Below are 13,954 nucleotides of genomic sequence, written 5' to 3' on the forward strand. Positions count from 1 at the left end.
TTAGATTTTTCCAATTAATAATAAGGAAAGTGAAAAAATCATTTAAGTGTGAGTATGAGATAATCTGTACAATTTATTTTTAGGCAAATTTATTTACAAAGAGGATAACTTTATTATACCATTTATACATAATATACTTTTATTTCATTGATAAATTCTGCTTGAGTCCTAACTTTTCCGCTTAATTTTTATGCTGCTTTAAGGTTTGCGAAGTGCTTTACATATATTATCTCATTTGATGATTCTCACAACAAGTCTATGGAATAGGTGCTATTATTATTCCCATTTTACAGTTAGTCAGCATTAGTCCTACTGTAGCTTAGAAGGATTATAGGTATTGGCTACCACACCTGACTCTAGAGTTCTTGATAGCTAAAGTTGCTAGATAAATGATCTGTGGATAGATGAGGTGTTTCTGTAGATTTAAAAGAACCTGACAAAAAATTAGCCTACGACAGAAACTTTCTCACACTTGTGATTACACTAAAAACCATTAACCTTAAAGTATCGCAGAATCTCAGATATGGAAGTAAACTCAGTTACAGTGTAGCCTAAATTGAAGAGAAATCCCTTCTGTACATCTCCACTTAAAAGTCTCTAGTGGAGGGGAACCTATTATGTCCCAAGACAGTTTATTTCAGTTTGAGACAGTTCTAATTGTCAGGAAACCTTTCTTTATGTTGTGCTAAAATCTGCCTACAAAATCAATTTACATTCATTGGTCTTACAGTGGGCAGAGCTGGGTAAGATAAGCTCTCTTTCACTTGATAACTCTTCATTCATGTTTCTCCTTTCCTTTCTGCCAGTTTAAACTTTTTCCAGTTTCTTTAACTTGTAGTTACCATACTATGGAAACACTCTAGTTTATCATTGTCTTCTAAAATGTGATTCCCAGAAATGAAGACAGTATTGTAGACGGAGGCCTGTGCATAGCAGCATACATTGGGATTATCACTTTCCTCTTTGTAGACACTATGCTTCTCTCTTAATATAACCTAGAATCTCATCAGCATCGTTGGCCACTAAGTCATGCTGTTTCCTCTTCATGAAAATCTTGAGCTTTTTTTCAGAACTGATATCTAGCCAGGCCTTCTTCATTCCATACTTGTGAGGATGATTTTTTTAACCCATTTAATCCTGTTACATTTCATTTTCTTTGATTTGGCCCATCTTTTGCCTTCCACCATTTTAGCTCTCATTCTCAACTTTCTGTCAAGTGCAGATTTATTAGGCATTCTATTAAATCATTGATAAAAATTCCAGATAGCACAGGGCCATAGAAAAAGTGGCATACTCCACTCATGACCTCCTTCCAAGTTGAAGACTCCCTGTTAATGACTACTGTTTGGGTATAGTCGTGCAACTCATTTAGATTCCATCAGAATGTACAAATATTTAGCCCAGTAGTCTCAAGCCTTTTTGTGTATGAACATATTTAAATGTCAAATGTGACAGCAGTTGTACTATTAATATCTATTAAGAAAATACTATGAATTCAGTAATGTTTTGAATTTATTGATGACTGTACCTACCTTCATTTGAAAATTAGTATTTATTTATATATGAAACATTGAGTCTGCTGAAGGTATCTACTTCAACAACCATTTATTTTGTGTCTCCTGTTTGCAAAGATCAGGGAAACAAAGACAATCATCATCCTCATCATCATAAAATAGCATTTATAATATGTTTTAAGGTTTGCAAAGTGCTTTTCCTTTTATCTTCACAACAATCCTGTGAGGTAGATGCTATTATTTTTATTCCCATTTTACAGATGAGGAAAATGAGGCTGAAAGAGACTAAACAATGAAAAGTCATCTCTGCCCTCAAGTAGCTTACATCCTTCTGGGGGATACAACATGAAAATAAGAAGAAAGATTTGAGGAATGATAAAGCACTGACAATTAGAAGGACCAAGAAAGACTTCCTTGTAGAAGTTTGTATTTGAGATGAGCCTTGATTTGAAGCATACTCAAGTATTCCAAGAGGTTCAGGTGAGAAGGGTATGCATTTTAGGCATGGTAGCAAGGAAATGGAAGGCTGAGTTCAGGGAACAGCAAGTTGGCCAATTGCTAGGTTGAATATCGAGTGTGTAAAGGGGAAGTAATAGGAAATGAGTTTAGAAATTGAGCTGGAACTCAATTGTGAAGAGTTTTAAGTGGCAGGCTGAAGATTTTGTATTTTATCCTATAGGTAATAGGCAGACACTGAAGATTCTCATTCAGGGAGTGATACTGTAAGACTTGTACTTCCAGTACATTCTTTTGGCAATTTGTGGAGGATGATTTGTGGACCTCTCGCCAGAACTCAGCAGTACCCAGGAGTTTCATGGCCCACAAGATTGAGAACCTCTAATCTAGCCCACATTTGATACAAAAGGAGAACATGAGAGACCGTTAAATATTTTGCTGAAATCTAGGTATATTACATCCACAGCATTCCCCTGATCTGGCAGCTAGGTGACACAGTGGATAGAGCATTGGACTTGGCAACAGCAAGAGCTGCGTTTAAATCCTGCCTCAGATCCTTGCTAACTGTATAACCCTGGGCAAACCACTTAACTTCTTCCAGACTCAGGTTCCTCATATGTAAAATGGTGATAATAACTTTAATAACTTTTAGGAATGTTAGCTATTATTACTTCTATTGCCAGTATAGCTCTTCTGTCAAGAAATGAGGTCTCGTGAGACCTCATGGTTTTTAATGAAACTGTGCTGCCTCTTAAGTCTACACTACTTCCTTTTTAAAATGCTTACATATGTCATCAGGCTACAGAAGGTGTTCACTTCAGCCAACAACCAGTTATTATTAGGTGCCTACTGTGTGTTAGGTACTGGAGAAACAAAAGACAAAAACAATCTAGAATTTTTCCAGGAATAAAATCAAACTCACTAGTCTGTTCTTTGCAGATTATGGAATTTGCTTTTTACTCATTTTAGTAATTGGGACATTTACTCTTCTCCATTCTTGTGAGCTTTTCCCATTTTCCACCATTCTTTAAATATGGTTCAATAATCACATAATTATGATGATGACAAAGATAACAGAGATTTAGAACTGAGAGGGATCTTTGAGGTCATCTAATCCAGTGCCTTTATTTTATTGATGAGGGAAGGGAGGCCCAGAGATGTTAACTTCTCTGAGGTCATGCAGATAGTAAGTGGCAGAGTCAGGATTCAAACTCAGGTCTTGTTCCACTGTACAATAATAATAATTCTAAGGTTTGCAAGCTTTTATGCACACACACTGTTCCAAAAGCCTTCATGCAATTTTGCTGTTATTAAAAAAAAAGCTTGATCTGCACTAAGATTTTCAGGACACCTTGTATTCAATCATCATAGGATAATGTGCGATCATAGTTTAGATCTCGGACCTCACAACCTTGTGAGAGGTTGGTACTTGAGGTATTCCCTCCAGCTAAGGCACAGAACTGTTAAGTGACTTGCTTGTGACACTGACCACGTATTACAGTACCTGCACTGTTTTTTTTTTTCTTTCCAAGGCAGTTAGGGTTAAGTGACTTGCCCAGGGTCACACAGCTAGTAAGCATCAAGTGTCTGAGGCCAGATTTGAACTCAGGTCCTCCTGACTACAGCGCTGGTGCTCTATCCACTGCACCACCTAGCTGCCCCAAGGGTATCTGCTTTGATCTGTATCTGTAGCCCATTACTGCTCTCCAAAGAGGAGAGTGAGGATTCAGTATTAGTCCTATAGAGTAGAGATTGGTCATTTAGGTTCTCCCACCCTCTTCTCACTGAATTTGGGTTTCAGCTCCCTCTTCTCCATTCCTGTTTTATCTTTCCCTGTCTGAAGGTGTGGCAGGAGAAAAAAAGGATAAAAGTAAGGGTTGAGAAATTCTATCATCTCTCCAGTGTTCATTAGTATCAAACTATCCCTACTGAGAAGTGTGCTTTGTCCTTCTTAGATTTTTCTCTTGCCCTGAATCTGTTTTTTAGAAACCTTTCTATGTTTCACATTATATTCATCACCAGCCCCAAGTCATTTTGAGCTGACCTGTATTGTTTCTAACGCTCCTTTTGTGAAAGTATTGCTCTTTTGCATTCTTCCTCAGCTGCTCTTTCATCTTCTGTAAGTCTTTCAAAAATCTAAGCTGTATGATGAATTTCCTGTCTGTCATTTACTAGACAGCTCATTTTCTTCTTCCTCAGAATCTGATTGTTCCTACTTCACGATGCTGTCTCCATTTGATGTGGATGGGTAAGAGTCAACAAAGTCAAGAAACTTTCTGTGAATAATCAGAAGCTGAAGTAAAGGGTTGCCACTTCCAAAATGGTCTTTCCCCTCTAATTCCCTTTTTACTACAGACAGTCCTTTTTCCCTAGGAGATCTCAGCTGCTAACTGTATCTTCCTTCTTCCACTACATCTTATGTGAGGAGATCACCTCAACCTCTTTGAGCTATGCCTCTCAGTACCAGGATGGATTTAGCTTTTTTGGCTCCATCAGAAATGTTGTGTGCTACTAAGATCCCGAGATCTTTTTTATACAAACTGTTATCTAGTCTTCTTGTACTTGTGAAGTTGATTTCTTTTGTACCCAAGTATAAGAATTTACATTTATTTTTGTTTAGTTTCATTAGATTTAGTGCTGTAGCCTGCTGAAATATTTTTGTATCCCGAATCTGTCATTCGGTTTACCTATCCCTTCTAGCTTTGTGTCATCTGCAGATTTGATGAACATGCCATTTATGGTTTTATCCAAGTCACTGGCAGAAACTTGGAACAGTACAAGGCTAACACAGGCCCTTGGGCTTCTGCATGGGAGTACTTCTGCCATGGTGACACTGAACCATGGACAATTATTTACCCCATTCACCTGTAGCAAAGGTCCTATCCCTTCATTAGTCCTCACACACTTTATAGAGGAAAAAAGATTTTCTTATGGTCACAATCAAGTAGAAAAAAGTAATGTTGTTTACCTCGAGTTGCTTAATAATGATAACATTCTAGCAATCAGTGTGATATAAAATTGGTATTATAATTAAAACAATCTGCTTTTTGACATATTTCTTTTGTTATAGCTTAACCTTAAACATTTCTTTCTTTTGCAGATTCTCTGTAGCAAATATCTGATTGGAGTATTGGCATTTCTGACAGAACTGGCAATTTTTCAAATTGAGTGACTTTATGTGGACTACACTCATTGTGGATTGATTATATGCCATTTTTGCCAGTAAGCTGTTTGGCTGAAATGGGCCAGGTATGTGAGCTGTGCCGTTGCCTGAAGTGGCCATAGCTTTTCACATCCATCATGGTGCCTGAGGAGTGGTCTCAGTGGGGAAGTCTAACAGGAAGCCAGAAGAATGGACAAAGTAGCAGTGATTGTGACAGGCAGGCCGGTGCTGCTTTGTCAGACAAGATAAGATGGCCTTCAATGCCAGCTTTTCTAGAACCACTGGAGAGTGCTGATTTTCATTGTACATCACCCTTTTTTATTTCATTTGAAGTCCTCTTAAAATTGGTGTGGGACACTAAAACAAGTCTTTCTAATTACATATGAAAGCCGAAGCCCAGTTGGCATCTTAGATTCATCTAGTTAGTTTTGTCCATTAAAAAAAACCTTTCCCTAGACATTTTAGTTCACTTTCCTGGAGTGCAATAAAAGCATTTGCTGAAGAAAAGCAAGAGGGGATAGATTAATGTGCAAAACTTTAGCTGCTAGTGTGCTTTTATTTTGTAATGACTTTAATTATTTTGCACTGAATTAAATATGCATATTTTAACATGACATAAAAGTGTTTGATTTTAAAATGGTAGGTCTCTTTTCCTTTAAGGTTTCGATTGTCATCTCTTATATGGAGAGAGAGAGACAGCATGGGCATTTAGATTCAGAAGACCTGAGTTGTTCAAATTCTGATTTTGTTATTTCATACCTGCAAAAGCTTGAACAAATTACTTTTCTTCTATACACCTGTTTCCTCATCTGTAAAATATAGGGTTGAACAGTATCAACTGAGATAATCTCTGTATAGTGCTCAGCACAGTACCTGGCACAGAATACAAAATAGGTCCTAAATAAATGCTTATTCCCTTCTATTTTACCTTGATAATCTTAAAGGTCTCTCTAGCTCTAAATCTTCTTCTTTGTAGAAAGTGGGAAGGTAAGCTTTCTTTCTAGCATGGTAGGATTGAGATCTTTTAATCCAAACCTAGCCTCATGAAAATATCTAATGTTTAGTTTAGTATTAAAACATATGCCCCCTGGCTATCGATCCAGGTTTCTTTTCCTTTTGTACCACTCTATATCTGTAGGTCTTAGACCTGGAAGGGACCTCAGAGATCACTTAATCTAACTCCTTATTTTACAGTGTCACTTAGGTAGATCTGCTCTAAGCATCAAAACCTTTGGAGAAGAGGTTTTTATTAGTAGGAAGCCCGTATCTGGTTAAAGGATGATTATTTCTTTGAATATGTCTGATCCTATGGAAGAAAAAGCTTGATTTCTTACAGAGTGCTTGTGAAATATACTACACAAGATTATCTTCATATTAAAACCTTGATAGGATTAACTCCCTGAAGACTGGAAGATAAAGGACAACCAATACCAGTGCCCTAATCTTGGCCTACCTTCTTCAGCTGGGCATTTACACATGGGGATAGCTGTAAGGACGTGTATGATCTAGCATGTTCTACTCTACCTTCCTTCACTAGTTGGTGATTGTTTATATGTACATTCTATTGATACTCAATTTGGAGAAGAGATTTTTAACCTGCACAGAGCCACCTATTAAACACAAAGAGCAAGACAGAAATGCACATGTTTTAGATGATTTGAAGGGGCTGCTTTTCCCAAAGGATTTAGTCACTAATACCTCAGGCTTCACAAGTCTACGTATATTTTCTTGTCAATCAGCTTAGATGGCATCACAGAATGTTTTTGTGTAATAGAATCGCTACATTTTGCCATCTACATTGTCATACCCACTGAGGAAGATGCCATCACTTTTCTAATTATACATATGATATGATTCAATTCAATAAATGTTTATTGACCATTTACATGTGAAATCTGCCCAATAGCCAATGAATTAATATACCGTTGATGGATTTAAGCTCTTTGAAAGCAGGAATTGTTGTATTTTTGCCCTCCTTTATATGTCCAGCACTTAGAACTGTGCTGGCACATAAGAAGTGCTTGCTGATTGTTGAAATAAACCATACTAATGCTGATTTTCTTGAAGTCATTCACATAGAATCCAGCTCTCATGAGCTATTTACAGGACAGAAGGGAAGAGTTGCCCCAGCCTTTCTTCTTCCCCCTTAATTTTCAAGTCTCTTCCACTTCTCTCTTCTCCCTGTCTTTTTTCTGTTTCCTTTTGTCTTGTTTTTTTCTTCTTTTCTCTTTCTCATCTGCTCAAACTTAAGACCTTTAAAAGGTTCCCACTCTTCCCCCCACTGCCTCCTTCAATAGCACACGCAGCCACCAATATTTCACAACCGCTGGCCCCAAGCAAATTTTGTTGGGGATTTGGGGGAAAGGCAGAGTAGGTACTCATCCTTTCACTTCCTCACCAAAGAAGCTTGGTTATGGTTGAGAAAACACAGGTGGATGCACAGAATACTACATGGCTGACCATTTCATCATTCTGGGCAACTTTGTGTCCTACTACAGCTGGGGAGAAAAAAACCCAACATGTTGAATTACGTGTGTGTGTGTGTGTGTGTGAGTGTGTGAGAGAGAGAGAGAGAGAGGATATACATGCACACACACATATAAGTACATATAAGACAAACTTTTGCATTATGGTATCTTTTGTTTTGTGGAATGGATGTATACCAGGAAAGATGGCTGTAAAGAAATCTTATTTCTAAATTAAAACCCACTATTAATTTTAAAAAAAAAAGGGAAATTTATTTCCAAAGACAAAAATCTATTGATAAGCTAGCTGAAAACTTTTGGTGAGGAAGAGTTTGAAATGATAGATGGTGCTCCTTCATTGCTCTGATTGCTTTGTAGCACTTTGCCAGATCTGGGTCCTGTGACATGTTTCTCCCCGAAACTAGGAATTTTTCCTAAGCCTGAGGATTCCCTAATTCTAGCAACTCTCAGGATTTTGTTCTTCTCCTCTGAACAGAAGCACTATCAATAGGGCTGGACAGTACTGGACATTTTGCTACCAGATGCTGCAAATGCATACATGACACATTCTAAAAGGAAAAACCCTTAAGTTACAAATTTTAGGTTATATAATATGAATACATTTCCTATTAATCAACACTGTATATAGCTCAATTAAAACAAGAGATGCATACAATCTGTTGTGGTATCTTCTTCCTGACAATGTTTCAAGTTATAATCGTTTTCTGAACTCCTACACTGGGAAGAAGCTTACCAGAGGTAAGTATTAATGCTATCTCAACCTATGTTAAACCATATAATTAAGCTTCCTAATTTTGGCTGATAATTCTCTTATTTCTATAAATTTAAATTACTCACATCTGAAATGTGAAGACTATCTATGAGGCACATCAATAAGCAAGCAGAAAGTAGCTAGACAGCTGTATCGGTCACTAAACAAAAAGGAACAAACACTAAACAGCATTAAAGAAATTTATTAAGGTAAACACTATTTTTTTTAACAAGTTACTCATGCTAGAAAAAGCATAAATGATACATGTAAACAACTGTTTACCAAATACTTCTTTTTTCTTGTAAAGGTGCAAATGACTTTCGAATGTAAACACAAGAGTTGCCAACCATTTTTGTTGGGGAAAAAAAGGGATGGTCATTCATTTTTGTTGTCATCATGGAAGTCTTATTCCAAGACTTTCATATCAAGCACATGAATAAGGAAACAAGGAAAAAACCCAGAAGAAATGAGGGTTTTTCATCATTGCTTTTCCTTTTCACTAACCTTACATGCTTAGCTCTTCACCAGCATGGATGAAGATAACAGTGTGTAGCATTACACAACAAACACAATACTGTTAGTCAGACGCCTCAATTGGTTTTTGCTCACTAACATGTACTCCGTTACACAAACTGCAGAATCCCATCTCGTCGCAGGCAGGCCTCAGCCTCTCCAGTCCTGCGCACTAAGTGTAAGGACTTGCATAACAGTGTTCACTGAGCGGGAGACGCCAACTCTCCCTGCTGGTCCGTGTACTGATAAGGAAATAGAAAGCAAAGTTGCTTCAGTCTGCAATGCTTTTGAGCAAGAACTCTTGCAGAGTTGCAGATGATTCTGCAGGGTTCTCCAGGCAATACAGGAGGGTCCCCTAACTGGCTTTTTAGAGGCACTGAGCAGAGCTCTAGTTCTAGCAGAAAAACCTAGGAGGAATATTGTTTTAAAAAGACTGTAATAAAAGCAGTCAATGAACAAGTTCACATAGGAAAACAAGAATCAAGTTGTCACTGAAGAAAACTGCAGCATTTGAGAGTCTAGACTTCTTTTATTGACTTAACATTCCTTTTTGACTTTTAATGTTTAAAAACAAGAGTTGGTTGGTTTTTTTTTTAAAGACTTTCAAGTCATGTTGAACTTCATATAAGTAAGAAGGCTGACTACTTAACGTATTTTGGATAACTAGTTTTTGCAATTGTGATTTTTAGGAGCTAATCCATCATATATAGTTTTAGAATTGGAATACTCAGGAAAAAATAGGTTATATGTAGTCTTACGCCCACCAAATGAGCATTTTCAAAGTCAATCACTTTAAAATAACAATTATGGGTTTTGTTGTTTATCTTTTTTCTTCCTTTTTTGGTGATAAGTACAAAGAAAACTATAACAAAGGAAAACAAAAAATAAATATTCTTCTGCACACTGTCAAAAACTTTTGTGCAAAGGTGGCATCATGTAGGTCAAGTACTTTTTTTCTGAAGCTTTCTGTAAATAAGGCAAAAGCAATGTATTCAGTATCATTTTCCACTTTTGCCCACTCCACACTACAGTTTCCACTATGTGGAAAACCATTTCATTTCATCTTGGAAGAAGCAACTTGTTCCCTTTGCCAGACTCCCAACGCACCTTTTGGTTCTGGGGTCTTGCTTATGCTGGAGTGCTCTGAAGGTTTTTGCTCAAAAAGCATATAAGGTATTTAAAAAATTAAAACATAAGCGAAGCTTCAACGTGTTGGGAAGAGTCCAGCCAATGTAGTTTCCAATAGCTGCTCTTTCAGAAATGTCACTGGATTTATATTTCCACATTGAGGCACCGGCAAAGAATAAAATTTGATCTGTTTTCAAGAACCTCATACAGCTCCAAAGTCAATGAGTCTTTCTACTAGACACACAGGCATATATGTGAATGAGAACCACAGGGCTTCCTCACAGACGCTTACCATATGTGAGACTCACAATGTGTCATTTTAATCACACCTACACCACCCCCTAGCCGACGATAATTCATTCCACCATATAACCTGCAAAAAAAGAAACAGTGTTAGATTTTCTAACAGTTCAATCTTTGTTCAAAAACCAGCCACATAAAACCAAGATAACAAATCAGTCAAAAACATTTACTGAGCATATAAATTTCTTTGGTGTGATATACCTTATAGTTAAAAATGAAAAACAAAATATGATAAGGTAATAACTTTGGGGCTTTCTCCACTCAAATTCCATCACTCAGGCAATATGGCTTTATCAATTGTCTATCATATACTAGATACTCTGCTAGGCAATGGAGGATTTAAAATCAAAAATGAAACAGAACAAAAACCTCTATGATTAAAAAAAAACACCCCAAACAATCCAAGCCCAAGGTAAGTAATCATTCATTGCTGGTATCCTAGATTGTCCTGAGAGGGGCATGTCCAGAATACCAGATGTGACAGTGATTCATCTGTTGAGATCACAGGTCCTGAGGAACTTGTTCTGTTTAGAACCCTATGCCTTATAGGCCATCAATGGGGGAGATAGTCCCAAAGGGAACAGTGAGGAGGGCAAGGGGACTTGAAGCCACACTGTACAAAGAGCAACTCAAGAAATTACAGCTATTTGGCCTGGAGGAGAGAAGACTGGGGAACACGGATTTGTCTTCAAGCACCTGACAGGATGCTGAATGGAAGAAGTATTAATAATGTATTCAGAAACAGGATCAAAGGCTAGAAACTGCTGGGAGGCAAAAGATCTAGTTTTGACCTAAGGAAAAACTGAAAGCTGTTTAAAAGAAAAAGTTGTGGCTCTCTAGGCATGAAGGGAAAGCTGGGTGACTGATTGCTCCTGAGAAGACGTTATGGCGAGGACCGCACACAGGTTCCATTCGGTTTTATGGCCTCTGAGATCCTCCCCAACTCTTAAGTTTCTGTGACAGACTAAATCACCATTACTCATTTCGGTTTGCTGGCCATCCAGCTTTTCAACCTAAGAAGAGGACTGAGGAACCATATTTTAGGACTATGAGATCAAAAGTAAAAAAGCTCAATGGTTCCACAAAGCATACAATATTTCAAGTATGCCAAACTCCAAGCAGATTGTTTTTTTTTCTTTTCTTAATCTGAAATACTAAAACAGATGTTGCTACATTTATAACTTTGGAGAGAAATCTGGTCTCTCTTAGGTCCTCTAAACTGACTAGTATAATTCTCCTTTTTGTTTTTTTTTGAAGAGATTGGTACTGATAAAAAAAAAAAAGGAAGCAGCGGTGGAGAGACTATGAGAGAAGGAGGATTACAAGAATTATGAGGGCAAAATTATCTTGGGTCTAGTGTAGAAAGGCTGAACCTAGAAATGGTAGCCAGAAACATCACTGTCCCAGGAAGAACCTCTGAAGATCTGGTCAGAACAGTTAACATAGTAGCAAAAAGCTTAGTTAATAGATCTTTCAGCACTCTTCCTTCTTACTTTCTTACCAGATCTTGTATAACTCTGTAGCCCGTACAGTGCCTGGCACATGGTAGACACTCAATAAATTTGTTGAATGAATGAGTGAATTAATTCATGTCTCTTTAAATGCTACAACCAAGTCCTTAAAATGATTCCTGCTGCTGTGAAGAACCAAAAGAGATTATCAAGGGGAAATATCTAAATCAGCAGTTTTTATATTCATATAGTATATTCACTGTTTTCTTGCAGGGATCACAGCGTCTGGCAATACCTGGTTACAGGTTTTAGCAATTTTTTTTTTGCATGTCATAGTTTAGTAAGCAGGCTAAATTAAATCAAATCCCTACCAAAGAAGCACACTCTGGGAGCTCTTCCCGAAACAGTTTAGCCCAGGGTTCAAATAATGGTAAGAAGTATTCGATATAAGTGAACTCTTAAAAACAAATGGTAATTATAAAAATTCACGCCAGTCCAATGCATTTGACACTATTTTCTTTCCACAGGATCTGACAGATTTCTAAAGAAATAAATCTACAAAGATAATTATTTTAAAACTATCTGCCAATAAAAATAGTATACAAGCAACCAGTCTAAAGTAGCTTAAGTTGAGTGGTGTTTTCAATAATTTACTGTCCAAACTTGTTCAGTTTACAAGTGATAGAGGCAGAACAGTGCAGTACAAAGGCTAGGTGACTTGCAAGGTTCCTTCAAGCATTAAATTCTATGACCCACTGATGTCTAATCTTGCTAGTACAGAAAGGACATCTAAAACAGATGGATCCACCCAACCATTTATAAGAAGAAGCATTTCCATAGAACAGAACACAGAACTTTTTAAAAATTATGAACTAAGTTTGTGATAAGTATATACATTTTTTTTTTTGCTTTTTTGGTGAGGCAGTTGGGGTTAAGTGACTTGCCCAGGGTCACACAGCTAGTGTCAAGTGTCTGAAGCTGGATTTGAACTTAGGTCCTTCTGACTCCAAGTCTGGAGCTCTATCCACTGCACCACTTAGTGGCCCCTTGTGATAAGTATTTACAAAAATCGGACAGGATCTCTCAGATGATCCTAAAGCATTTCACAAATTTAACTTGGGAATGTGGGAGGCAGCTTGGTATGGCAGGAAGAGCACTAGTCTTGGAGTTAACAAAACATGGATTCGAATATTGGCTCTGACACTTATTGGTTATATCATCTTGGGCAAGCCACTTCACCTAAGCTTCAGTTTTGTCATCTATATAGTGGGATGGTAATACTTGTACTGACCTCATGGATTGAAGGTGCTTTAGAAACATTCGAGGGCTCCTGTTTTACACATGTAGAAACTCAGCTGCACATAAGATCATGGAATTAAATGGTGGAATCAATGGAAAAATTTGGATGACTTCCCAAATAGTCCTTATCCAACATTTCCCTCTAAAAACCTAAAACCCATGATGAAAAGAAATACCTCACAGTAAGGGAAAGCAAGTCACTTAAGCTCGTGTCTTCATTTCCCCATCTGTAAAAACAGAGTACTGGACTGGGGAATCAGGTGATCTGGTTTCTATTCCCAAATCTATTACTTCTTTTACCAGAAGTCATTTAATCTCTCTGCATCTGTTTCTTCATCTATAAAATAAGCAAGTTGGATTAGAGGGTCTCATAGCGTTAAAATCATAATTCTATGAATGTATAATGAAATATATTTTAGGACATTATCTGTGGAATCATGGAGTTATTATAATCTGATTATGTGTAAAAGTTGTCCGAATACTTTGGCAAACTGGCATCATATAGATTCAAGGCAACACTGATATTTCAACCAACAACTTTCTGTGACTAGAGTTATACTGCAAAGGAGCAAATACCTGAAGAACTAATGTCAGGAACTTTATTACTCTATCAAAAACTTTTCTAACTAGGAGGAGGATCTATAATATAAGATTAAGAAATGACTACCTCCAATGATATAAAGATACAAAGATTTTGAAGCTAGATCACTTAACCATTTAATTTTAATGGGGGTTCAAGTCAAATCAAATTAAATGCTATGTTACTAGTCTTTTTCCAATGAACTCCAAAAGGAACAAGTTCTTACTCAATTATTTAAGATTATTTCAGATCACATGTTATCTCATGTTCATATAAAGACCCAAGTTTGCTGTGAATGAAAGAGTTGATT

General features: G+C 37.2%; 2 protein-coding genes across 8 annotated transcripts in view; one reads left to right on the top strand and one right to left on the bottom strand.

The window, feature by feature from the left end:
* CENPL (centromere protein L) overlaps positions 1-7,189 on the top strand; it is a 28,988-nt gene extending 21,799 nt beyond the window's left edge. For 3 of the 4 annotated variants that reach the window (XM_020970452.2, XM_020970451.2, XM_020970450.2), the window contains exon 5: positions 5,071-7,189. In XM_020970452.2, the coding sequence (XP_020826111.1) occupies positions 5,071-5,142 (72 nt within the window). In that variant the 3' untranslated portion in view covers positions 5,143-7,189. Of the gene's footprint in view, positions 1-1,774; positions 1,995-5,070 lie in introns of all 4 variants that reach the window. The other variant, XR_013487362.1, reaches the window with a different exon arrangement.
* Positions 7,190-8,556: 1,367 nt separating this feature from the next.
* The window catches only part of KLHL20 (kelch like family member 20), a 63,617-nt gene continuing 58,219 nt past the window's right edge, over positions 8,557-13,954 (bottom strand). For 3 of the 4 annotated variants that reach the window (XM_020970448.2, XM_078156489.1, XM_020970447.2), the window contains one exon: positions 8,557-10,384. In XM_020970448.2, the coding sequence (XP_020826107.1) occupies positions 10,300-10,384 (85 nt within the window). In that variant the 3' untranslated portion in view covers positions 8,557-10,299. Of the gene's footprint in view, positions 13,402-13,954 lie in introns of all 4 variants that reach the window. The other variant, XM_078156488.1, reaches the window with a different exon arrangement.

This window comes from Phascolarctos cinereus, unplaced genomic scaffold (genome assembly GCF_003287225.1).
Source record: "Phascolarctos cinereus isolate Bilbo 61053 unplaced genomic scaffold, phaCin_HiC Scaffold_5;HRSCAF=322, whole genome shotgun sequence".
Classification (NCBI taxonomy): domain Eukaryota; kingdom Metazoa; phylum Chordata; class Mammalia; order Diprotodontia; family Phascolarctidae; genus Phascolarctos; species Phascolarctos cinereus.